General features: G+C 37.7%; 1 protein-coding gene across 6 annotated transcripts in view; it reads left to right on the top strand.

Annotated features, from left to right (window-relative positions):
• The window catches only part of EML4 (EMAP like 4), a 160,953-nt gene that overhangs the window by 87,008 nt on the left and 46,770 nt on the right, over window positions 1-27,175 (top strand). For 3 of the 6 annotated variants that reach the window (XM_017947461.3, XM_017947457.3, XM_009184083.4), the window contains 6 exons: window positions 1,926-2,055; window positions 6,493-6,666; window positions 8,546-8,674; window positions 10,076-10,101; window positions 10,292-10,324; window positions 25,958-26,081. In XM_017947461.3, coding sequence (XP_017802950.1) covers window positions 1,926-2,055; window positions 6,493-6,666; window positions 8,546-8,674; window positions 10,076-10,101; window positions 10,292-10,324; window positions 25,958-26,081 — 616 coding nt within the window. The remainder of the gene's footprint in view (window positions 1-1,925; window positions 2,056-6,492; window positions 6,667-8,545; window positions 8,675-10,075; window positions 10,102-10,291; window positions 10,325-25,957; window positions 26,082-27,175) is intronic. The other 3 variants (XM_017947459.3, XM_017947458.2, XM_017947460.2) reach the window with 3 other exon arrangements.

Raw genomic sequence — 27,175 nt, forward strand, 5'->3', positions numbered from 1 at the left:
GGGAATAGAAAAACAATAGAATCAATGAAACCAAAACTCAATGAGGTAACACTTAATACCCTTTTGAGTTTTTTTAACCTGAAAATAACAAGTGTTGGCAAGAATATGGTGACATTGGAACCCTTGTACATTGCTGGTGGAATTGTAAAATGGTGCAGCCACTGTATTTGGCAGTTCCTCAAGAGTTGCACATACAACAACAATGTGGCTCAGCAGTTTCGCTCCTAGGTATATACTCAAAATAATTGAAAACAGGTGTTCATATGAAAATTTTTACACAAATGTTTATGGCATTAGCCAAAAGGGGAAGGTGGAAACAATCCAGATGATCATCAACAGATGAAAAACAAAATATATCAAAATAAAATAAATATATCTATACAATGGAATATTTTCAGTCATAAAAAAGAATGAAATATACGTGCTACAACATGGTGAACCTTGAAAACATTGTACTATATAATAGAAGCCAAACAAAGTATGGCTTCTTTGGAGGGTGGGGTGTGGGGGGGAAGTGACCGCTTAATGGAGTGAGACCTAGTCTTGCTCTTTGGCCCAGGCTGGAGTGCAGTGTGGCGCGATCTCCGCTTACTGCAAGCGCTGCCTCCTGGGTTCGCGCCATTCTGCTGCCTCAGCCTCCCGAGTAACTGGGACTACAGGTGCCTGCCACCACGCCTGGCTAATTTTTTGTATTTTTAGTAGAGATGGGGTTTCACTGTGTTAATCAGGATGGTCTCAATCTCCTGACTTCGTGATCCACCCGCCTGGGCCTCCCAAAGTGCTGGGATTATAGGCTGAGCCACCGCGCCTGGCCAGTGGATACGTGGTTTCTATTTGGGGTGATGAAAATATTCTGGAACTTGGTAGTGGTGATGGTTGCACAACATTGTGAATATACTAATTGTCACTGAATTGTACATTTGTAAATGGTTAAAATGATAAATTTTAGGACTATTTTATCACAGTTTTTAAAAAGCTACTGATAAAACAATAAGTAACTTGTTTGACATATTAGAACTAAATCTAATGACCAGTGATATTTGCATAATTTGGGGGTTAATATAACTTATATGTAAAAAAATATTTCTTAAGAGGTTTCAAAAATAAATGCAGCAGGTCTTCTTCCTGTCTTCTAATTCATTCAATCTAATGTAGGACTTAGGAATCTATATTAAGGAAGCATGTTAGGTGATTATGATACAAATGACCTCCAACATCTTATTCTTGACAAAAATGCAGTGTTATACCACCATGTGTAGAACTTCTTAAGGTACCAGATATTACTTGTGTGCACATGAGAAAACTGAGTCCAAAAATTAAAAAATAAAAATGTTCTCTATTTCCAAATCTTTACTTGACTCTTAGTATAGACAGGACTGTTTTATCTTGTGATGTTGTGTGTTCTGACCATGCCAATATACCAATCACACATTTATTCCACTCCTTGTACTGTGTAAGTTAAAGGAGAGGTTAACATTATATACTTATGCTTTATTTATATGGAGTAACAGTCTAGAATTTAATATTTATGGTTTCTAGAATTTAAAATTTATGATTTTAACAAACAAGCTGTTTTTGAAGATTGATGGCATGGGATTTATGGTTTACTTGAGGCACGCATTTGAATCATGTGTTATAAGGCTGCTGTGTGTGGTAAAGCAAACCATTTAGCTAAGAGAACTAGCCCAACTGTGTTTTAGTAAATTAGTATGGCTTTCCTATAGGTCTGTTTTGATGGGATTAAGTCTTGAGACAATATCATGTGCTGCATACCAGGGGGGCACTCTGCGCAAAAGTTATAAACAATAATGTACTTAATTTTTTTTCCACCATCCCCTCCTTCCAAATGGACTTAATTTTAAAACTTAGATCTTTGAGGAATATATTCAAATTTGATATAATTTTTTTTCCTTAATTATCTTTAGGCCAACCAAGCCCTCGAGCAGCTATTCCCATGTCCTGTATAACCAATGGAAGTGGTGCAAACAGAAAACCAAGTCATACCAGCACTGTCTCAATTGCAGGAAAAGAAACTCTTTCATCTGCTGCTAAAAGGTACCCGTTTGTGAAGGGGGGAAAACTAACATTGCAAAATTGTCTGAATGTGGTAGAGGTCTACCTTTAGAAAGAATATGAAATAGAGCTGTTTGAATTCAAATGAGCATGTCCTTTGAATTCTTAAACTGTGAAAGTAGAGACGTTTAGCCTGTGCTCACTCAGCTTGCACTCATCATACCTGTCAAGTTGTTTGAGGAAGCTTTCCTTTCTCACTAAGAAAGAAAGCAGTTTCATTTCCTGGTTTTGTTTTGTTTCTTTTTAACAAGTATTTGTTGGCCAGGTGCGGTGGCTCAAGCCTGTAATCCCAGCACTTTGGGAGGCCGAGACGGGCGGATCATGAGGTCAGGAGATCGAGACCATCCTGGCTAACACGGTGAAACCCCGTCTCTACTAAAAAATACAAAAAAAAAACTAGCCGAGCGAGTTGGCGGGTGCCTGTAGTCCCAGCCACTTGGGAGGCTGAGGCAGGAGAATGGCATAAACCCGGGAGGCGGAGCTTGCAGTGAGCTGAGATCTGGCCACTGCACTCCAGCCTGGGTGACAGAGTAAGACTCCATCTCAAAAAAAAAAAAAAAAAAAAAAAACACAAGTATTTGTTGATAAGCATCACTATATTTAAAGAAATTGTATAAGTGAATTTTCCATAGCAAGTGATATATTTGATACAGCATTTTTAAAGGGAAAACAGAATATTTGATATGTCTGTGTCAGTGGGATGTCAAATGCTGTTATAACTTTTATTTTTTAACCATAACTATAAAATGAAGGCTTATTTCAAAAATATAGTACTATCTGAGGGGTGTGTGTGTGTGTGTGTGTGTGTGTGTGTGTTAGGGGGTGGTGAGCAGGAGGGCTGTGGAATTACAGCAGTGTAAGTTTCAGTGGATTACAGATTTGCATTCTTTATGTTCTTTTCATCAGTTAATTAATTTACTCCAATAAAAGTGCTCACAGGATTTTCCCTCTTTTGTAATTTCTAGCAAATTATTTGATGTAGAGTTTGGAGAGACCATAGGTGATAAGCTACAAAATCTTAAAACCAGTTTCTTCAAAGAATGAGTAAGGAAAATCTTAAGTAATAAGATCATGTGTTAACAGTGTACTGATGGAAAATGCTTACCTCAATAAACTAATGCCAGTGACCGAATTATTCATCGGTAAGGATTCATAGGTACTTAACCAAACAGTTAACTACAAGAATGTTGAAGAAATACCAAGATCTTCAGCCCTTTTAAAAATTCCTCCTAGAACTCAGTCTTTGACATTGTTATTACAGAATCTAGACTTTCCCCTAGAAAGGATGCTAACATTTATTACCTGTACTCCACTTTGAGTAGAAAAGGAGAAACCGTAAGAAAATGTTAGTACAATTTTAAATAAATTTCCATGTTGTATCCAGTAATGGTTCAGATTCAGCCCATTTTCTTACGTAGCTATTGTACTGTTGGTGTGTAGTGATCAGTATTATGCACATTAGTGATTCAACAGTCTAAGGCCAGCTGAGTTTGTTAGTTTATGATCCAGGATCCCTATATTTTGCTTTTAAATAACCCAGAAGGAAAATGGCTCTTTTAGGTTGTACTGGGCCCACATAAAACTAGTGGCCTCTGTATTCTTGTTGAAGAACAGCAAGAAAGAAGTAAAGTCTGTTTTTTGTTTTTGTTTTTGAGAGAGTTGGACATACTGGAACTCATTTTTTTAAGTTAATCTGACATTCTTGAAGTATAATTGTATTTCTTAATTTTTATTTTTTTATTTTATATACATATATTTTTTGAGATGGAGTTTCACTCTTGTTGCCCAGGCTGGAGTGCAATGGCGCAATCTTGGCTCACCGCAACATGCACCTCCCGTCTTCAAGCAATTCTCCTGCCTCAGCACCGGGAGTAGCTGGGATTACAGGCATGCACCACCACACCCAGCTAATTTTGTATTTTTAGTAGAGACAGGGTTTCTCCATGTTGGTCAGGCTGATCTCAAACTCCCAACCTCAGGTGATCCGCCCGCCTTAACCTCCCAAAGTGCTGGGATTACAGGTGTGAGCCACTGCGCCCGGCCAAAATTGTATTTCTTAGGCACCCACTTTAAAAAATTGATCACAAAGTAGATAGTCAAGGGCCAGTCTGAAGTCAGAAGTTATCAGAAGTGTATCAGGTTAAGAAATGTCACTTGACATTAAAATATACTCTAACATTTTAACCTATTATGTGATAAATTGTATATATTATGTACATTTATTTAAAATGTTCTTGAACAAATTTTCTTGTTGATTATGTACCTTATAATCGAATTACAAAACGTCCTTTGATTAAGAAAGACATTCAGGGCTGGGCGCAGTGGCTCACGCCTGTAATCCCAGCACTTTGGGAGGCCGCGGCAGGCAAATCAGCTGAGGTCAGGAGTTTGAGAACGGTCTGGCCAACATGGTGTAACCCCATCTCTACTAAAAATGTAAAAATTAGCTGGGTGTGGTGGCGGGTGCCTGTAATCTCAGCTGCTGGGGAAGCTGAGGTGGAAGAATTGCTTGAACCTTGGAAGTTGCAGTGAGCCAAGATCATAGCACTGCACTCCAGCCTGGATGACAGAGCAAGACTTCGTCTCAAAAAAAAAAAAAAAAAAAAGGAGAGTAAAGAAATAGGCATTTAGTAGTTTCCTACCTTTTCATCACTGAAATTCAAGTCTTGATTCCATCAGCTTTATAATATTGTCTAGAGTGTTTTCAGTATAAGTACACTTATCCAGTCTGGTTAGGAATAGCAGGTGGTTTATTAACCAAGAGTCAAAGTACAGAATCCAAAGAATTTATACATAAATATCTAAAATATTTTAACATAAGATATATTCACCTGTATTCATTCATCAGTTCTTAAATGAAAGACCAAACCTACCCTCTAAATATGTATGTCTAATCAAATTCCTTGTTGACTGTCTTTCATAAAATATACCCATAGATAACTTTCTAAAATTTTTAGTTTCAGTTCTCAGAAATGAAATAAGAAATTTAAAACTCTGGCAGAAGAGTATGTTAGAACCCATCTCTCTTTCTATGATTTTTTTTTTTTTTTTAGACGGAGTCTCGCTCTGTCACCCAGGCTGGAGTGCAGTGGCGTGATCTTGGCTCACTGCAAGCTCTGCCTCCTGGGTTCACGCCATTCTCCTGCCTCTGCCTCCCAAGTAGTTGGGACTACAGGTGCCCACCACCACACTGGGCTAATTTTTTGTATTTTTTAGTAGAGACGGGGTTTCACTTTGTTAGCCAGGATGGTCTCGATCTCCTGACCTCATGATCGGCCCGCCTCGGCCTCCCAAAGTGCTGGGATTGCACGCATGAGCCACTGTGCCCGGCCAATTTTTTTTTTTTTTTTTTTTAAGAGACAGGGTCTCACTATGTTGCCCAGGCTCGTCTTGAACTCCTGGGCTCAAGTGATCCTCCTGTCTTGGCCTTCCAAAGTACTGGGATTATAGGTATGAGCCACCACACCCAGGCTCTGTGATTTGTTTGTTTTTTGAGACAGTCTCACTCTGTCATCCAAGCTGGAGTGTAATGGTGCAATCTCCTCTCACTGCAACCTCCACCTCCCCGGCTCAAGCAATTCTTCTGCCTCAGCCTGCCGAGTAGCTGGGATTATAGGCACACACCACTGCACCAAGCTAATTTTTGTATTTTCAGTAGAGACGGAGTTTCACCATGTTGCCTGGGCTGGTCTTGAACTCCTGACCCCAGGTGATCCACTCGCCTCCCAAAGTGCTGGAATTGCAGGCGTGAGTCACTGCGCCCAACTGCTTCTGTGATTTTTTAAATTGTGTCACTCACACTAAATTTAACAGCAATTTTTTTTAGTAACTCATTTTTTTGCAGTCTTTCCAGAGCATTAAACTTAGTTTTCATAGAAATTGCTATTCTCTTTGTATTTAATTAACTTACATAATTAAAATAACCAACATAAACAGATTTGGGGAAAAACTTAAACTCTTGGTAAGTGTAAAACTCAATTGACGGGAGTAGAAGTATACAGAAAAAAAACAGGAATTGGAGAGTAACGTTTTAAACATGAATATTTAGTGTTCCTTTGGCATCAGTCATTATGCTTTACACAGATAATCCTCTGATTTGGGTAACTTGAGGTCAGTTAAGAGACCTTCGTTTGTCCCCCAAAATCTGCCAAGATGGCAAAATGTATTAGAGACCATTTCTGTCTAAAGGGGCAATCTTCATGGGATGTATCACCTTAGAATTTTTATAAATTCTTCACTGAAGATGTTAATAGCTTCTGGAATTTTCAAAGAAATATTGTCCTTCTTGAATGAAAACAGTGCAAATTGTATTAGCTGTATGACCTAAGGTTTTGAATTATATAATAATCACTTTTCTATCACTTGATTTTTTTTATTTGTTTAAATGTGTATTGTTCCATGTTATACTTTATTTTACAGTGGTACAGAAAAAAAGAAAGAAAAACCACAAGGACAGAGAGAAAAAAAAGAGGAATCTCATTCTAATGATCAAAGTCCACAAATTCGAGCATCACCTTCTCCCCAGCCCTCTTCACAACCTCTCCAAATACACAGACAAACTCCAGAAAGCAAGAATGCTACTCCCACCAAAAGGTTTTAACTGTCCCCAAGTACAGAGCTAGGGAATGGTTGTAATGATACCTAAATTCTGTGACTTGGGAAAAAGTTAGCTATCCAAGGATTCTGAGAGAAAAGGCTGGTGGCTTTATTTTTCCCTTCTTCATTGCTTATAATTTATGTTTTATAGCACATTGGGGAATAAAGAATTAAGGTCACAACTTCTCAGTTAAAACTGGAAAAAAAAAACTGAGTTATGAACAATATGATGAAAGGAAGGCAGGAATAACCTAGTCTAAAACCAAACAATATTTTCCCAACCAAATTTTTGAATACTTTTTAGACTTGTATGTAACTATGCTATAAATTTATAGCCATGGATAGAAAATGGCCATATGTAATTGTCCTCACTGTATTTTGGCATCATTACAACCTTCAACCTGCAAGGGCCCATCTCAGGTGGCTCTTCATGGTGGCTGCATCTCAGTTTCAGTTTTGGGTCTTGGGAGGATAAGTTCTTCCTTGAGTAGAGAAATGAATCCATTTCACCTGGTCTTTTCTATGCTAAAGGCTTGCTTGAGGGCTTCTCTCTGTGTCCGTCATAATATTTTAAAGTTATGAGAAGGGGAAGAGGGAGAAACATTCTAACAGTGTGTGTGAGCCTAAATTGAGAATCTAAACCTGCATGCTGGGAGTTCAGTGCTACAGCTGCCTCCTAATCAAATATTGAGACCAATCTAATTAAATTTGCCTGTTTAGAAATGCTTATTCAAGCCTTGTGATTAGGAATAGACATATTTTATCATTGTACTTCTGCTTGGAAATCTTAGGAAACTATTAAACCATTTCCAGAACTGGCTAGAATTTTAATAAAATAAATGACAACCATTCCTAAAAGATTTATATTTTTATTTGATAAGTTTAATATTTTGCCTCAGATCGCTAATGGAAATTGGGAAAATCAAAATACCCTTCGCTTGATTGATGCATGTTTACCACTTACAAAATGCTTTGTCTGTGTGTCTCATGCAGATTCTTACCCAATCTAAATGGTTTATAATTTTTCTGCCTGGTCTCTTGTGGAGTTTTTCTTGGATATAGCTTATTAATGCTACATAACTTTGGATTGTGTGTGGTTTAAGGTGGCTTTTTATAATCGGTGTCTTTAAGGTTCTGATTTCACTTGGTATCTTCTTTGTCCCAGCATCTTTTTTTTCAGCTTCTTGAGGTCTCCTGGAAATGTGCTTGCCCTCCTAAATTGCTCTTTGGATATACTGTTGCAAGAAATATTGGAGACTGGATGAGTTTGAGGATAGTTAGCAAGGCAATGAAAAAATCATTTGTAAAGAAACAAATTTCACTTATAAGTATAGGGAATCAGGATTGCCAATAACCACATTCTTATGTAAAGTCTTGTTTATTTCTGATCATTGGTAAAATTGTCCCTAAAGATATAAACAAGAGTTTATTCCTTGTTATATTTAGAAATTGTCATCTGTACCATATGTAATATAGTTTCTTGAGGACATAATTGCATAAAAAATGAAAATGGCAGGCTCATAAAATTCAATGGCTATGAAAAAATACAGGTTTTCTGTAACTACAGATGATGAGAAACCTTACTCGGCGATGTAAGGAAATAATTTTTTTCTGTTAACAGAAGTGTTTTTTTAAAAAAAATCAGGTAATATTTGTTCTAGTGAATCTTCTGAGTGATACAGAAAATTATAATACAGGTTTGGGAGTTGCCTTGTTAAACTCCTTTACTCATCCAGGCAGTCTTTCAACTAATCCTTCTCTTTTCTGGATTACCTTTAAGGAAATGTTAATTGCTGCTTTTGTGTTCTGTTTAAATTGTCAGTTACGTGTCTTTTACACTCAGAATTTTTCTCTAAGAAATTAATATTCCTTCTAGCATAAAACGACCATCACCAGCTGAAAAGTCACACAATTCATGGGAAAATTCAGATGATAGCCGTAATAAATTGTCGAAAATACCTTCAACACCCAAATTAATACCAAAAGTTACCAAAAATACAGACAAGTAAGTATTGCACTTTCTTCATTATATCTAAAAAGTAATAATTATTTGGCTATTATGTTTGCATGTACAGTTATGTATGTCTGGTTTAAATCTTTTTTTTTTTTTTTTTTTTTTTTGAGACAGAGTCTTGCTCTGTCACCAGGCTGGAGTGCAGTGGCACCATCTTAGCTCACTGCAACTTCTGCTTCCCAGTTTCAAGCAGTTCTCCTACCTTGGCCTACCAAGTAGCTGGGACTACAGGCACGTACCACCATGCCCAGCTAATTTTTGTATTTTTTAGTAGAGACAGGGTTTCACTGTGTTGGCCAGGATGGTCTTGATCTCTTGACCTCACGATCTGCCTGCCTCCGCCACCCAAAGTGCTGGGATTATGGCGTGAGCCACCGCGCCCGGCCTTGGTTTGAATCTTTTTAAAAACTCTGTATTATAGTTTTTACTTCTCTTACGGAGTCTCACTCTGTCGCCAGGCTGGGGTGCAGTGGCACAATCTTGGCTCACTGCAACTTCCACCTCCCAGGTGCAAGCGATTCTCTTGCCTTAGCCTCCTGAGTAGTTGGGACTATAGGCGCGCACTACCACACCCCGCTAATTTTTGTATTTTCAGTAGAGGCGGGGTTTCACCGTGTTAACCAGGATGGTCTCGATCTCTCAACCTCGTGATCTGCCTGCCTCGGCCTCCCAAAGTGCTGGGATTACAGGCGTGAGCCACCGCACCCAGCCCAGTGTATGTTTTCTTTCAAGTCTTCTACAAAAAGTTGTATCTACCTTTTAATGCTCCCAACTCAAATAATATGTCTTAATATGTCTTTTTTTTTTTTTTTTGAGACAGTGTCTCACTCAGTCGCTCAGGCTGGAGTGCCATGGCACTATCACTGTTACGTCTTACTGCAGCTTTCACCTTCCTGGGTTCAGGTGATTCTCCTACCTCAGCTTCCTGGGTAGTTGGGACTACAGGCACGTGCCACCATGCCCAGCTAATATTTTTGTATTTTTTGTAAAGACGGGGTTTTGCCATGTTGCCCGGGCTGGTCTTGAACTCCTGGACTCAAACAGTTCACCTGCTTCAGCCTCCCAAAGTGCTAGGATTACAGGCGTGAGCCACTGTGCCCAGCCAAATAATAAATCTTAAGAATTATCTAACATTTGAGTATTTTTCGTAAGTTATTTTTATGCTTTCACGGTTTAGATGCTCTTGTGGGATACTCATTGTTTTATAAAATAGTGTATATTAGTAGCTCATCAGTGAGAAACTTTAAAAAATGCTGATTTCTTACTTTCGCTTCTAGAGATTTGTCTAGGTTATAACCTAAGCATTGACACTTTTACAGTTTCTTGAGGTGATTCTAATGGTCAGCCATATAAAATTGTAAAATAAATGTGTTTCTTAAATTTCTTTTCTAGGCATAAAGATGTCATCATCAACCAAGGTAAATTAAAAATCCTTTAAAAATTTTTGTTTTGCCTTTCTTAGTTTAATTTTTGCTAATTGAAAAGAATATTTACTTATTTTCATCCAGTGCACTTTATTAGTTCATAGTAATCGAAGTGCGTTACTATAGTCATTTAGGAAAATACCCAGTTTTTATTGTAAGATAATGTCATTTTTGTCTCAACCAGCAAAAATGTCAACTCGCGAAAAAAACAGCCAAGGTAAGAATAAACTACGCAGTTGGTTGCCTTCTAAGTGAATTTTTTTCCTGGATCTCTTATTTGGCTTTTCATTATTTATGCTGCCTGACTTTCCTCCTAACAAAGGAAATATGGTGATTTGAACTAGGTGAATCCAGCTACATTTTAATTTTTTTTTTTTTGACACTGAGTCTTGTTCTGTTGCCTATGCTGGAGTAAAGTGGCACAATCACGTCTTACTGCAACCTCCACCTCCTGAGGTCAAGCGATTCTTGTGCCTCCTGAGTAGCTGGGGACTATAGGCACCACCACACCCAGCTAATTTTTGGTGTTTTTTTGTTTCATACTTTTAGTAGAGATGAGGTTTTACCATGTTGGCCAGGCTGAGCTCAAACTCCTGGCCTCAAGCAGTCCTCCCTCCTCAGCCTCCCAAAATGCTGGGATTATAGACGTGAGCCACCACACTTGGCTCAGCTACATTTTTAAAAATCCATCTTATTTCTAAGAAGTCTGAAAATTCAAGGTGAACAGCAAAAGTACAGTATTACAAAAAGGGATAAAATACTAGAGGGAGTTTTCTCCCTTAAAAAAAAGTTTTACCTAGAAAAGCCATTTAAAAGATTGATAAATTTTAACTCAATTTCCTGTCTTGCCAACTCCATTGCAAATAATCACTCATTTCTTGATGCTAAGACTGAAAATATAACGAGTCTAGCGAATCCGTTTCCTCTTAAGATTTTCTTTTGTGTTGTTTGTAACTTCTGGCTACTTGCTGTTGTTGGCTTGTTCGGACCAAAAAAAGAAAGCAGACTTTTGGCAAATGCGTATTTAATTTAATTGCAGTGTAGGTAAGTTTTATAAATCAGTTTTACATTCTATTTAGATTGCCTGCAAATTTAATTGAAGCATGCTGATCTTAATGAAAGCATGTCCTTTCTGTGCATGGTTTTCACAGCTCACTTCTATCTCTCATAGTTAGCCTTATTTTCTGGTCTATTATAGTAACAAACTACAATGTGGTTAAAGGTTTTTTTTTTAGAGATTTAACTTGATTTCTGTGGATTTTTACTTTTTTGATTCCAAAAAGAAAAAAAATATTTCTAATAGTCTTTAGGTCATTTGTTTTTACATAGACATTCTAAATGAAGTTGAATTTTGCTGGCATTCTTCTTTAGTAGGTCTTACTTTTTCCCTTCTTTATAATACAACATAGATTAAGTAATGTTTGAGATATTTTAAAGGGAAAAATGAAATTTTATTTATGAAGATAATTCTTATTACATTGTATTTCGAAACTTTTAAGAGAAAGAGTCTTGCTCTGTTGCCCAGGCTGGAGTGCAGTCACTACCTTGGCTCACTGCAGCCTTTACCTCCTGGGCTCAAGCAATCCTCTCACTGAAGCCTCCTGAGTAGCTGGGACTACAGGCGCGCACCACATACCTGGCTGATTTTTGTATTTATTGTAGAGATGGGGTCTCACTTTGTTGCCTAGGTTGGTCTCAAACTCCTGGGCTCAAGCAGTCCTCCTGCCTCAGCCTCCCAAAGTGTTGGGATTACAGGCATGAGCCACCACCTCTGGTCTGAAAACTTTTTTTTTTTTTAAGTAGAGGCAGTAGTATGTGATAGGAAGAGCAGCGAATGGGGAATAGCTGTGTTTAGTGTTTGGTCCTGGCTGTTATGCATAATAGCCTTATGACCTAGGCTAAATGACGGTATCTCTGAGTGGTTTTCTACTCTGAGTATACTAACTATAAAGCTTATTTCACATGGTTACTGAAGGATGAGATAATACATATGAAATATAAATTGAAATAGAGTGGCATCTACTGAAATAGGGAACATTTGAGGAGAAGGAGATGTGTGGAAAAGTAGTTTGGCTTTGGACAATTGCATTTGAGTTGTCTGTAAAACTTAACCTATATGTAGAGATGTATAGCAAACAATGTCTTGTAGATGTTTAAACACAAGGATTTTGGAGTCCAGAGAGTGGTTTTACCATTGACTTAGCTATAGTGACCTTGAGCAGGTTACTTCTACCTCTGTAAGTCTTTGTTTTCTCATCGTAATTGAGATAATAGGCCGGGCGCGGTGGCTCACACCTGTAATCCCAGCACTTTGGGAGGCCGAGACGGGCGGATCACAAGGTCAGGAGATCGAGACCATCCTGGCTAACACAGTGAAACCCCGTCTCTACTAAAAGTACAAAAAACTAGCCGGGCAAGGTGGCGGGCGCCTGTAGTCCCAGCTACTCGGGAGGCTGAGGCAGGAGAATGGCGTAAACCCAGGAGGCGGAGCTTGTAGTGAGCCGAGTTCGCGTCACTGCACTCCAGCCTGGGTGACAGAGCAAAGACTCCGTCTCAAAAAAAAAATTGAGATAATAATAAGCCGTTAAAGGGTTACTGTAAAAATTATAGTAATAAATTGTACACAGTATCTGGCATATAATACCAAGTAAGTTTTAGTTATTAATATATGAATTTGGCAGTAAAACTTTGCACTCAGATTTGTATTGTAAGATGAAAAGATAATTATTAAATTGGTGAAATTAATTGACCGTAAGTTGTAAAGCTATTTTAAAAGTCTGGTATTCATTTTGCATGGCATATTCACAACACATTTTCTAGTATTTCAGCTATTAATGCTAATATTTGTCATTTTTGGACATTCTTCTTAAAATATGACATTAATTTAGCCCCTTGACTTGTTCCAAATAATCTGCTTTGATTTGAGAAGAAGCCTATTTACATATGGTACATTTAAGTGAGTGGTAACAGAGAATACTTTACCTGAAAGGCCTGTATACTTCAGACAGAGCAGAGTAGGAGAAAAGGTAGAAAGCTGCATATTCCAATCACCACTTAGGCAGAAGTCAGGAAACTGGTTGTTGAAAGCAATAGAAAGTAGAATGGGATGTACACAGGGCAGTCTCTGAGGTTAGATGTGAGAGGAAGAGCAGGTTATGCCACTAAAAAGAGGCTCTTACTGACCTATACGTTTATATCCTGAAACCTGAACTTTTTTTCATTACTCTCTTCCCTAACAGTTCTGCTGGGTTGTGCTCCAGATACAGCAGAGATAAAGTCCTAGCATATCAACTGAAAATTTGAATAAGCTTCCCTGTAGGACTGTCTGTTGTTAGAGTGGCAGTTAGGTTCTAATACAGTAGTATTCACTGTGGTGAGTTACTGATTTTAAAACATTTTCCAAGCTAAGTTGGGGGACTTGAAGCACCATGTATAAAATTGCTTATTATGGAAAATAGATAACAATTTGACAAATCTTCTAATAAACAAAATGATACTGCCATTAAGGTCATCCTTGAAATAGTTATCAAGTACAGCTGGCCTTCCATATCTGTGGATTTCACATTCCTGGATTCAACCGACCTGCATTTGAAATATTCAGGGAAAACAAAGTCGCATCTGTAGTGAACATGTATAAACTTTTTTTTGGTCATGATTCCCTAAACAATACAGTACAACAACTAGTAAGTAATCTAAAGGTGATTTAAAGTATACAGGAAGATGGTCATAGGTTACATGGAAGTACTATACCTTTTATATCAAGGACTTGAGCATCCACAGATTTTGCTGTCTGCAGGAGATCCTAGAACCAATGTCCCATGGAAACCAAGGGACCAACTATGTTACATTTTAAATTTATTATTTATTTATTTAGAGACAGGGTATCACTCTGCCAACCAGGCTGGAGTTCAGTGGCATGATCATAACTCACTGCAGCCTTGAACTCCGGGCTTGAGTGACCCTCCTGCCTCAGCCTTCCAAGTAGCTGAGACTACAGGCACACACCACAACACCCAGCTAATTTTTGTTTTACTTTATAGAGGCGAGGTGTCACTATGTTTCCCAGGCTTGTCTTAAACTTTTGGCCTCAAGCAGTCCTCCCACCTCTGCCTCCCAAAGTGTTAGGATTATAGGTGTGAGTCACCACACCTGGCCTACATTTTTTGGATCTGGAAAATAAGTGTCACATGTTCTCATTATTTCTGAAACAGAATCTGAATGTCCTCAAAATACTTTTTCAGACTTGAATAATCTTAAATCTATTTTTTCTCTTGTAGAACTTCAAACTAGGCCTGTTTATATTTAACACATGATTACCTGGTCATGTTGAGAAACTGAATGACTCAGGTCTCTATTGGGAAGAAATCTGCTTGTTTTGAGGAAAAAGGAAGTCATCAATCACTAAATCCCATTCTTACTTCCTCTTATGGTGCTGTCTCCCTGCTCTGGGATTAGATTCATTGTTATTTACCATTTCAGTACAGTCATATCCTAACTGTACAGGTGTATCAAGGTGGAAGGACAGTTATAATATCTTAGAAAATTGAGAAGTAATTGAGTATTAGCTACCTGTCCAAAAATGGCTTCAGATTAAAAATACTTGAGAAGTCATTTTGAATTATAAACTGTCTAAAATCCCTCAGTAATTTATTGTAGCCAAATGATTTATCAAATAATTTTAAAATAAATAATACAAACTCATTTATAAAATTGGGGAAAGGAAAAAACCTGAATAATCTTGTCATTCTAACAGATTACAGTTCTGATGTGTTTGTTTATTGTTCTTTATCATATATACATTTTATACATTCACTCATTTAACAGATATTTACTGAGTGCTTATTTTGTCAGACCCTATCCTAGGCAGTCAGAGTTACAGCAGTTACAGTGTTGAGCTGTGTGGAACTTATATTCATGCTCCATGGACAAAACAGATAATAAATAATTCATATGTCAGGAAGGTGATACATATGGGGAAAGAATAAGGAGAGTAGAGAATTGCTATTTTATATAGAGTGGTTAGGGAAGACATTTCTGATATGGTGACCTGAAGGAAGTGAATGAAATATGAAATATGTAGATAACTATAAAAAGGATTTTATGAACAGAGGAAGCTGGAAGTATATAAGCCTTGAGGCAGGAACTTTCTTGCTGTGTTAAGGAATAGCAAGGAGGTCATTCATCATAGAGTACATACAATTTTGCATTATTTAGCAATTACATTTATAAAATGCATATTCATTCCAAGCAAGAGAAGCTTCGTGAGGTACATCATGTAGGAAAGGGAAGTGAAGTGATACAGCAGAAAGGGCAAATGAGTAGTAAACATGAGACCTAGTTAGGGGTGAAATGACCTGTATCACAGAAAATTAAAGAATCACAGTTCTGCACTATGAGTTAGATAACTCATAATTTTGGGAGAAGCTGAAAATTCCATTTGCTAAAGGCAGTGATTTTAGAAAACAAAACATTGTTGTCTGATAAAATTTTTCCTATTACCCTGACACTTTGGGTGTTAGTTTCCTTACATATATTTAGTCTTAGAGTAGATATCACTAAGGTGTTTTCGGTAACTTTTTGAAAGCTTTTTCTTGTAGCAAACAGAAAATGAAGCACAGTTTCCTGCTGTCTCCACAATACCTTCACTAACTTGCTTGTAAACTACCTTTTGAAGAACTTAAAGGCTGGGTGAGGTGGCTCACGCCTGTAATCCCAGCACTTTGGGAGGCCAAGGTGGTTGGATTGCTTGAGTTTAGGAGTTCGAGATTAGCCTGGGCAACATGGCAAAACCCCATCTCTACCAAAAATACAAAAATTAATCAGGCATAGTGGCACACATCTGTAGTCCCAGCTACTTGGGAGGCTGAGGTGGGAGGATGGCTTGAATGGAGGTGCTTTTGTTCAGAGCCTTGCATTATGTTTTCTGACCTGTTGGCTCCAGGCCTGTTTAGTCCTAAAACCTGTTCACACCTGTGCAAACTGAGCACTGTATCTGAAAGAATAGCTAAAATTTATCGATAAAGATATATGATAGCAATGTCCAACTGACACTGTTTATTGTGTCACCCATTGAGAGGGTGTATATTGTCACTTACTCAGAGAGTGTGCAATTTGAAACAAACCAAAAAAATCAAAAGCCTTTCATTGAACTACAGACAGATTCTTTCCTTTTTACCAAGATGGTATCCCAAATTTGGCAATTCCAGAATTTAGGAAGAAGTTTGTTGAGTGTGGATAAGCAGAAAGGACAGAAAACCAGTGCATTTCCAATGGAGACCATACTTAATTCGAAAACTTATTTATTTTCTTTTTTATTTTTGAGGTAGGGTCTCACTCTGTTGCCCAGGCTGGAGTGCTGTGGAATGATCACAGCTCACTGCAGCCTTGACCTCCCGGGCTCAGTTGGTCCTCCCATCTCAGCCCCCAGAGTAGCTGGGACTACAGGAATGTGCCGCTGTGCCCAACTAGTTTTGTATTTTTTGTAGAGACAGGGTTTCACCATGTTGCCCAGGCTGTTCTTGAACTCCTGAGCTCAAGTGATCCACCCACTTCAGCCTCCCAAAGTGCTAGGATTATGGGTATGGCCACTGTGCCTGGCTAGTTCTAAAATTTACATACTGTCCCTTTTAATAACCTGTATAAACATAATTTGGATCCCTGCATCTGGGGTTTGTCCAGGTATTCTCTATTTTTATTTATTTTATTTAAGAGCGTAGAGAAGGCGCTGCCAAGGGCAGCAGGCCTGCCAGGCTGTTGGTCTCGCCATCTGTATTTTAAAAGGATACCAAAAAAAGGGGACCTTTCCTCTGTTGGAGATTTTTTTTTTTAAGCTCTATAAAGCAAAGATCTGATTTCATAGTGTTGTGGTTAGTAGCAGTCTTCTGGATTAAAATATGTTTGAAGACTGTCCCATTTTTTAAAATAGAAACTATCCCAACTTCTAAGAACATGTTCTTGACATCCTCTTTCCTTATTTTCAGCAAAGAAAAAAGCCCCAACTCTCTCCTCTGTACATCAAGTATATGAATACTTCATTAGAGAACGTTCTAATCTTATACATATTTATTGTGGCTAAAGTCTTCATTCAAATTATGTATATTTTTGCTATACACATACTTTTTAAAAAAAATCTAAACTAGAAAATATAATTAACCAAAAATTTTCAGTCTTCAAGCATGCCAGTTAACTGAGTGAAATATCATAGTTAGAAATCTGTGCTGTCCAGGCCAGGCACAGTGGCTCATGTCTGTAATCCCAGCACTTTAGGAGACCAAGGTGGGCAGATCACCTGAGGTCAGGAGTTTAGACCAGCCTGGCCAACATGGCAAAAGCCCATCTCTACAAAAATACAAAAATTAACCAGGCGGTGGCACCTGTCTGTTGTCCCCAGCTACTTAGGAAGCTGAGGCAGGAGAATCTCTTGAACCTGAGAGGCGGAGTTTGCAGTGAGCTGAGATAGCACCACTGCACTCCAGCCTAGGCAATAGAGCGAGACTCCATCTCAAAAAAAAAAAAAAAAATATCTTGTCCAAAAATGGCAATTATATTCTATATTGTATTTCTAACTCTAGTAATTGTTATTGTTTTCTAGAAGCACTTTGAAAAGAATTCTAAAATTTGTGATTAGCTGTAGCCAGAAAGAGTTGCAGTTAATCAGTGGCATATACCAAGATTGCAAGGAAAAGGTGTAGTAAATTACGTGCCACGTCCCTGAACTGTACTCACAACTGGTTCTCCAAAGAACAGTTTCACCAAAAATATTCTATTGTTTTTCTTCAGTAATGCTTTTTAAACTTTGGTGAACTATTTTAATGTTTCTAAAAATATATTCAAATAATACAGTGAGCACCCGTATGCTGACCACCCAGATTTATCAGATCTTCACATTTTGCTTTATTTGATTCAGGGTTTTTTTTTCATTTGTTTCATTTTTTCCTTTAAGAAATAACATTATAGTTGAAGCTTCTCATTAATCCTATTTAATCAGAATTTTTATATACAAGTTTTTAATGTTCTGCTGAGGCCTCCTGATTCCCTCTCTGCTATAGTTAATTGAGAAAACAGCGCCAGGGTGATAAATAGTTTGACATTTGAAATTTCCTTTTCAAATTTCTTATTTTTAAAAAATTAAGTGCAACTTAGTATATTCATATAAAATAAAAAGGTTTTTCATTTATTTAGTGCTTTAAATAATTTTTCCTGAGGATATAAGTGAGTGAGTTGGGGGAATTTTTAAAATAAAACCATATTTTGCCTACAGAAAAGTTTTAGGCAGTATAGTGAGTCTTTTAGCAGTTTTATGTGTCTCATGTTGTTGAAATAGATTTCTTTTCCATCTTTTCCCAAAAAAAGCCTTTTCAAGCAGTACAAATAATCTAAAATGCTTAAGCAAACTCATTTTCAAGTAATTTTGTGACAATCAGAGAAACATCAAGAGAAACCTGATTAAAGGAGGTTTAGGTTCAAGAAGGTGGGTAAGTAAGTTGGCTTACTACTGTAATTAGTATAAGAGTTGATTAACAGGGGCACAAGACATGGTTATGTCTCCAATCTAAGCTCCTAAGAGGTTAGGTTCATATCTTTTACACTGTGCATCCCTTACCCCCCTATGTAATTAAAAATTCAGGAAATTTTATCAGTCAATAGAATTCTGCCTATAGAAGAAAAAAGTTAAGATCACATTTTGTACTTGGTCATATTTTTCAGACCCAAGTTTTATGTTTGCTAATAAAACTAATATTTAGCAAGTACTGGAACTAGGAATTTTTTAAATCTATGAAATAAGAGAGTTAGATTATATCTTTCTAAATTCCCTTTTGGTTTATTTGGGTCTCTACGTTTTATGATTTAACTATTTTTATAGCTAGATCATTGAAAGGGGGCAAAATCCAAACATCCTTACAGATTCCATTGTTTGATTGGAATTTTAAAATATTGAATTATAACTACAGAATAACTGGATCGTTAACTGGGACTTGAAATCTTTTGTCTGCATCAAGAACATTTTTAAGAAAATATTTTAGCCTTCCAAAAATGTTCCTTGTCACTTTCTACTATAAAATTATAGTTAATATTTCTGGGATTTTGGCTATCCTTCTATTGTTTAACTCTGTGGTTTTGGGAAGTAGAGCCTGATAGTATCAGAGAAAAGGCTCAAATTGAGTAAAGATTCTTTAATTTTCTGCTTGCAGAAATTAGGTAGCATCACACTCTCCTACCTTTTAGTTAAATATAAAACTCAAATTCCAGTTTAGGGGAGCCTATTTAGTTCTAAAGATTGTAAAATACAGATTAAAAATGGATTCCTAAAATGGAAACTTTCGGGAGAAAGATGTGTTAAGTTGTAAGCAATCTAGACGTTCAGAAGGCTTTCTACAGGTAGTACCCATTACACAAATAATTATAATCATAGTCCAAATCCCTGAAGTTCTGCTGTTGCCTTTGAATGGCTTTTTTTTCTTTTTAAAAAATCTCAAAGACCAGAAGTAAAGCAAGCTTAAAAAGAAAATCACTGGAGGAACTGATCTTGGAATGGAGTATGCCCAGTGCCATCTCCTTTCTCCACTCTGCCTGAATTTTAACTTTTCCATTGCTACAATTTGTGAGCAATTAATAAGTTTTTGTAAGGATCTTATATAAATTACTTTAAAAACCAATTATTTATGCATGAGTATGAACCATTTTGAAAATATGGCTTTGCTCAGAACACCTGAGATAACTGTCTCAAAAGAATGGGAGTTTTGATTAGGGAATATGATAACCATTTTGCAATTTGGGACACCTTGGAGTGTCAGATGGCCTAAGGGAGATGCAAAAGTAGAAGAGCAAAACCCAAGGAAACTGAAGGGGAAGCATTAGGAGGAATGGGGGAAGGACACAGAAGGGAAAGGGCAACATCAAGTATTTCAAATGTCTACCTAACAATCACTCTTTCCAAAGATAGTAGAGCAGAAACATCTTCCTCTTCTACTGTCCTCCCTAATTTCCAGCTGTTGGGATTCAGAGCTCAAGCTAGTACTATTTGGATTGAAGGGAAGCTGTGTTGCCACCTTGTAATTGGACTAGCCTGAGGCCCTTACCAGTATCTGAACAGCACTGCCTAATGGAAATACAGTGTATAACACATATGTAATTCAAATTTTTCTAGTCAAATTTTTAAAAAGACACATGTAATATTAAATTTTAATAACAAATTTTTAACTCAGTGTAGCCAAAATACTGTCATTTTGATGTGTGATCAGTATACAAAAATTATTAGTGAGATATTTTACTTTTTTTTCCATATTAAGTCTTTAAAATCTGGTTTGTATTTTATATTTCCAGCATATCTCAATTCAGACTAGCCACATGGTAAGTGTTCAGTAATCAGTGTCTGCAATTTTAGACAGAGCAGGTCTAGATCATAGTTTTAGAGTGAAAATGTTTCCAGAGTTATAAGTAATAGAATTTTGGACCAAAGTCTAAAAATGTATTTAATCTCTCTGAGCCTTGGTTTCCCCTTCTGTAAAAGGAGTTAGACTAGGAGAGCTATAATATTTTATCCAGCCCCAACATATGTGTCTCGGGAAATGAACAACAGCCTTCATGAATGATATCCTACAGAATTTCTTCTTTAATAATTAAACTACTCTATCACTGATCAGATTGACTTAAGAATATTTATTTTGTTTGAACATAAGCTAGTAAGTGCTAAAGCTGAGATTCGAACCAAGGTCTGTATCACAAAGCTTGTGTTCTCTTCACCCTCTCAGTCCCAGAAATTTTCACCATACCAAGGTTGGAGATGAAATGTTGAGGCTGTTTATATTTAAGTTAGCATCAGCTTCATTATTGAATACTCCATACTGTGTTTACTATCATGAGGCAGGTAGTTTTCCTCACTTTCCTTTTCTGGACCACTAGACTTTGTATTTTGTTACTGATCTCCTATTGTGCTTTGATCAGTCCCATCGCCCATCCGTTATTAAGTTTCCTGGTGGTGGTTTATAGTGAAGACAGGCAGAAAGTAGCATTGGGATAATACATACTGACTGTAAGTTTTATGATTGTAAGATCAAGAAGCCTGAGAATCTCCGGAAAAAGTTTGCAGTGAGAATTTGACAATAACTGGGGAAAAAAGAGGGTCTTCTTCATCTATGTATTTTACCTAATGCCCAAGGTAAAGAGTGTCTTAAAAGAAGAGGTTGCAAACTGGTGTTGTGTGCAGGCCACAGGTTTTCATATGGTGTTCTCCCTTTTTTTGGTAGAGGAGGGAACATTTTTAAATTGGCAGATTTCACAATAAATTATAGATTTTCTATTTCTTTTGAAAAATAAGAAGACTTAGTAACACTGGGCCCACATTCTTCATGGAGTGGCCTTGCTGCTCCCTCCCTGAGATGGAGTATGGGGTATTTGAATACAGTGTCCCCACCCTCAGTCATCGTGTACTCTCCCACTTCTCTCAGTTTCATTTCCTGCAAATGAATTTGTGTTGTTTTTAAGTGTACATAATAGACTCAGCAGAATTCTAGTTTATTTACTTATACTTGCTGTTCTGTGGACAGTCACTTTAAAGCTTAGGAAAAGATACTATAGGGTACTAAATCATAAACAATTACTAACCAGTGTTTAGAGTGGTCATAAATCCCTTTCAAAGGCAGAAGGATAAATGTTTGTCAAGAACCTCATATTATGCTTTGCAGTGTGATATTTAATCACTTGTAATTCCAAACAGTAGGTAGTATTACCACTTTATGTATTGAGAAAATGAAGCCAGTCTTGCAGCTAACAAAGCATGAAGCTAAGATTCAAGTCATAGACTTTTCCAAAGTTCATGCTGTTTTCACTATAATGTATTGCTGGAAATTGTCTGAAGTGCTTAGGTTATATACTTGATCTCTAACATATATGACCAATTTATAGATAGTGAAAGCATTGTCATCCTAATATGCATTGCCATTTTTATATCATATCAGAAAAGTTAGAAGCACTAGATCATGCCTTTACTTTTCTACTTGGTTTCTTAGGCTGCTTGACATTTGATAACCAATATGGTGTTCTCAGCTGTGCCTGTTCAAAAAGGAGACTTTTTTTTTTCCTTGATACTATGACTAACCTTCCCCCTTTGCTGTACCTACGCTCCTTTCTAAGTGGTGATAGAAGCATCTATTAAATGTCTTTTTTATTCAGAACACATTTATGATGTACATCTCTGATCAAAGATCCTGGAGTAAATTCCAAAGGATGAGATATCTGCCTTCAAAAAGTTTGTAATCTTAAAAACTAGAGGAAAAGTTATATAACAAGTTGACACTTGAAAAGAGTAAACTATACAAATAAGAACAAGGATATGCAGATCAGGATGACTGCAGAAGTAGGGAATATTTACAGCTGGTCATTTTCTTATCAAATTTCAGCTGTGCTAAAAATCATCAGGAAACAGAGCCCACTCTTAGATTCGGAAGTAATGAAGACATACATCATGTGGTGTTAAAACCATGGTGTGGGAGGCCTTAGCCTGTTCTTAGATCAAACTCTGAGGCCAACTACACTGAGTAATAACAATAAAAATAACTTGAACTTCTCACCCATAACAAGCACAACTTTTTTTTTTTTTTTTTCTTTTGAGACGGAGTCTCGCTCTGTCTCCAGGCTGGAGTGCAGTAGCATGATTTCGGCTCACTGCAACCTCCGCCTCCTGGGTTTAAGTGATTCTCCTGCCTCAGCTTCCCGAGTAGCTGGGATTACAGACATGTGCCACCACACCCGGCTAATTTTTGTATTTTTAGTAGAGACGGGGTTTTACCGTGTTGGCCAGGCTAGTCTCAAACTCCTGACCTTGTGATCTGCCTGCTTTAGCCTTCCAAAGTGCTGGGATTACAGGCATGAACCACCATGCCCAGCCCAAGCACAACCTTTTAATCTGATTGAAGAAATACTTGCAGATATTCAAGAAGTAATTTATCTTTCCTTCCTCTTCGTGGTTTGCATTATATAAACTACTGCATTATTACATAATCTTCTCCTTAGGTCGTTTAAGTCATTATTAGAGATCCTAAGGTTGTATCAGCCTCTGGTTGTTGATCACATTTTCAGTCTGGTTCTAATGCTATTTTCATATCATGCCAGACAAGTTGGCAAGTGCTAGACATTTCCCATGTATCTGTACTAAGTCTTTGTCTCTCCTTTAGGTCCTTCTGTAACCATTTCACAATCACCATCAATATTATTAAACCTGTTATATGGAGGTCACTGGGATGCTAGAGGCAGGGTTAAGTGGGGTTTTTTTGGTTTTTTTGTTTTCAAAGGAGTAAGAAACAATTGTGGCTGGGTACGGTGGCTCACACCAGTAATCCCAGCACTTTGGGAGGCCGAGGGGGCGCAGATCACTTGAGGTCAGAAGTTTGAGACCAATCTGGCCAACGTGGTGAAACCCCATGTCTACTAAAAGTGCAAAAATGAGCCGGTTGTGGTGGCGCGTGCCTGTAATCCCAGCTACTTGGGAGGCTGAGTGGGGAGAATCATTTGAACCCAGTGGCAGAGTTTGCAGTGAGCCAAGCTCGTGCGACTGCACTCCAGGCCTGGGTGACAGAACGAGACTCCGTCTCGAAAAAAAGAAAAAATTCTATCAATTGCATGAAGTATTTTCTTTTGTAAAATATGTGTAATGTTGCCCAGGCACGGTGGTTCATGCCTGTAATCCCAGCACTTTGGGAGGCTGAGGCGGGCGGATCACCTGAGGTCACGAGTTCGAGACCAGCCTGACCAACATAGCGACACTCCGTCTCTACTAAAAATACAAAAAAAAAAAAAGCCAGGCATGGTGGCACATGCCTATAATCCCAGCTACTTGGGAGGCTGAGGCAGGAGAATTGCTTGAACCCGGGAGGCGGATGTTACAGTGAGCCAAGATGGCGCCATTGCACTCTAGCCTGGGCAACAAGAGTGAAACGCTCTTTAAAAAAAAAAAAAAAGATGTATAATATGGATTTGATTCTAGACTTGTGTTTTTTAACATTTTAGTTTTAGACTGTTGCAGTTCTTATAAACACCTATTGGTTTATGTAAATACAAGACACCTATCCTGCCAATAAGAAAACTGTTTCTTAGTACTGTCTTGAAAATCTCGGAGTATGACATTTGAAATCTTGAGGTCATGTTTTTGTTTTCTGTTATTGCGAGATTTTATGTGTGTGTGTGTGTGTGTGTGTATACATGTGCCACATTTTCATTATTCAGTTGAGTTTAGGTTGTTTCCACATCTTGGCTATTGTGAACAGTGCTACTGTGAACCTGAGAATACTGATATATCTTCAAGATACTGATTTCAATTCTTCTAAAAAATACCCAGTAGTGGGATTGCAGCATCATGTGGTAGTTGTGTTTTTAACTTTTTGAGGAACCTTCATCCTACTTTCCATAGTGACTATACCATTTTGCATTCCTACCAGCAGTGTACAAGTGTTCAAGTTTCTCCACGTCCTCATCAATACTTGATGCCTTTTTTTTTTTTGAGACAGAGTCTCGCTCTGTCTCCCAGGCTGGAGTGCAGTTGCGTGGTCTCAGCTCACTGCAAGCTCCACCTCCCCGTTTCACTCCATTCTCCTGCCTCAGCCTCCCGAGTAGCTGGGACTACAGGCCGGCCGCCACCACGCCCAGCTAATTTTTTGTATTTTTAGTGGAGACGGGGTTTCACTGTGTTAGCCAGGATGGTCTCGATCTCCTGACCTCATGATCTGCCCAGCTCGACCTCCCAAAGTGCTGAGATTACAGGCATGAGCCACTGCACCTAGCTGTCTTTTTATTATTATTATTATTATTATTATTAATAGCCATCCAACAGGTATAAAGTAATATTTCATTGTGATTGTGATCTGCATTTCTCTGATGATTAGTGATGTTGAACAGTTTTTTATATACCTGTTGGCCGTTTTTATGTCTTTGGAGAAAAGACAAAAGAAAAAATGTCCTTAGTCCATTTTAAAGTCAGTTATTTAACTATTGAGTTCCTTATATATTTTTGAGATTAACCCTTTATTAGATATGTGGCTTGCAAATATTTTCTCCTGTAGGTGGCCTTTTTATTGTTGATTGTTTCCTGGCATAAGAAAAACTTACGCCATTTAACATCTGTAAGTTCATCCAGTAGTGTGGTAGACATGGTTGTTGTCTATCCAAATAATCTCACTCTTCTTTTCAAGTGTTAGGAAAACTGTTGTCACAAAATTTTCTTTTGTGTTTTTCTACTCAGCCTTCCTGGCCTTCTTGTAGAAATGTGTCAACTTAGATAAATTATATTTTAATTCTGAAAAAATTATTCTCAGTTAAGGAGATGGCCATTGGTTTTTTTTTTCCCCTACGATGTTTTGGACTAGGACCTTATAATATCACTTTGTTTTCTATATGCTGTATAATGTAGTTGGCGCTCTGTATCCATGGGTTCTGCATCCACAGATTCAGCCAACCATGGGCGGAAAATATTTGGGGAAAAAGATTGTCTATTATACTGAATATATGCAGACTGTTGTCATTCTTTTCTGAACAATACAGTATAACAACTATTTACGTAGCATTCACATCGTATTATGAGTAATCTAGAGATGATTTAAAATATACAGGTTATATGCAAATACCATTTTGTGTCGGGAAATTGAGCATCCATGGATTTTGGTATCTGAGGAAGGTGTTCCTAAAATCAATCCCCCATGGATACAGGACTACCATATAACAAAAACAATTGTATATAATGAGGCTAAAACTTTGAAGTAGTCATTTTTGTCTTGTTTTTATTGTATCGCATTAATAATCCACTTTTGTATGACTATACAGAAAATATGTATGACTTAACTTTTGTCTTGTATTTCAACAGAAGGAGAATATATTAAAATGTTTATGCGCGGTCGGCCAATTACCATGTTCATTCCTTCTGATGTTGACAACTATGATGACATCAGAACAGAACTGCCTTCTGAGAAGCTCAAACTGGAGTGGGCGTATCCTTCTCTACCATGACAGCAAATTCATTTGCTTTGTCTCTAGTTTGACAAATTACTTAACCTATTCTCTGTCAAAATTGTCTTTATACAAAAAAAAAAAAAAAAAAAAGTAACAGCTACTTAAATAAAAGGAAACATCAGGCCAGGCGCGGTGGCTCACGCTGGTAATCACAGCACTTTGGGAGGCTGAGGCAGGCGGATCACAGGGTCAGGAGTTCAAGACCAGTCTAGCCAACTTTGTGAAACCCTGTCTCTACTAAAGATAAAAACAAAAAATTAGCCAGGCGTGGTGGCACACACCTGTAATCCCAGCTACTCGGAAGGCTGAGGCAGGAGAATCACTTAAACCCGGGAGGTGGAGGTTGCAGTGAGCCAATATCAGGCCATTGCACTCCAGCCTGGGCGACAGGGGAAGACTTTGTCTCAAAAAACAAACAAAAAAGGGAGATATTATCTCTAATTCTTTGCTGTTAGCAATTTAAAGCCATCAAAGTTTATATCTTTGGAAAGGACAAACAATATTTTGCGAACATCGTGGCAGGTACTTGTGGTATGCTAGAAAAGGCACTAGACTGGAATTGGAAGACTAGTGTTTGAGTTTTGGCCCTGCCACTTACTCCCTGTGAACCTTAACTTTCTTTACTTATAAAGGGGGTTAATAACCCATACCTCACAGGGGCTGCTGTAGGAATTAAATAAGAAAACATCAGTTAAGCATTTTGTAACCTCACATTAACAAGGCTGATTCTAATTCAGAATTAACTTTTCAGCCAGACTTTTTTTTAAATGACTAACTGTTAAAGGAGAGTTTTCCTAATTTCACCTAGAAATTTTCACTTCTCTTAGAACCTCCAAGAAACTCAGTGAAACAAAAAAGAACTAGTAGTTTGAACTCCATTGTCTGCCTCCATTCTCCTATACTTCCTCCCACATCCCTTGCATTATTCCCTCCTTAGGCGGGTATCAGCTTGGACACACTCACCAATCCTTTAATTCTGTACAACATATTTTTAACAAACATTCTGCTTACCAAACTGTTCCTGGCTATTCCTTATTTATCAGGTAGGTCCAGCATAAATATCCCTTTTCCA

Source organism: Papio anubis, chromosome 14, assembly GCF_008728515.1.
Source record: "Papio anubis isolate 15944 chromosome 14, Panubis1.0, whole genome shotgun sequence".
Lineage (NCBI taxonomy): Eukaryota > Metazoa > Chordata > Mammalia > Primates > Cercopithecidae > Papio > Papio anubis.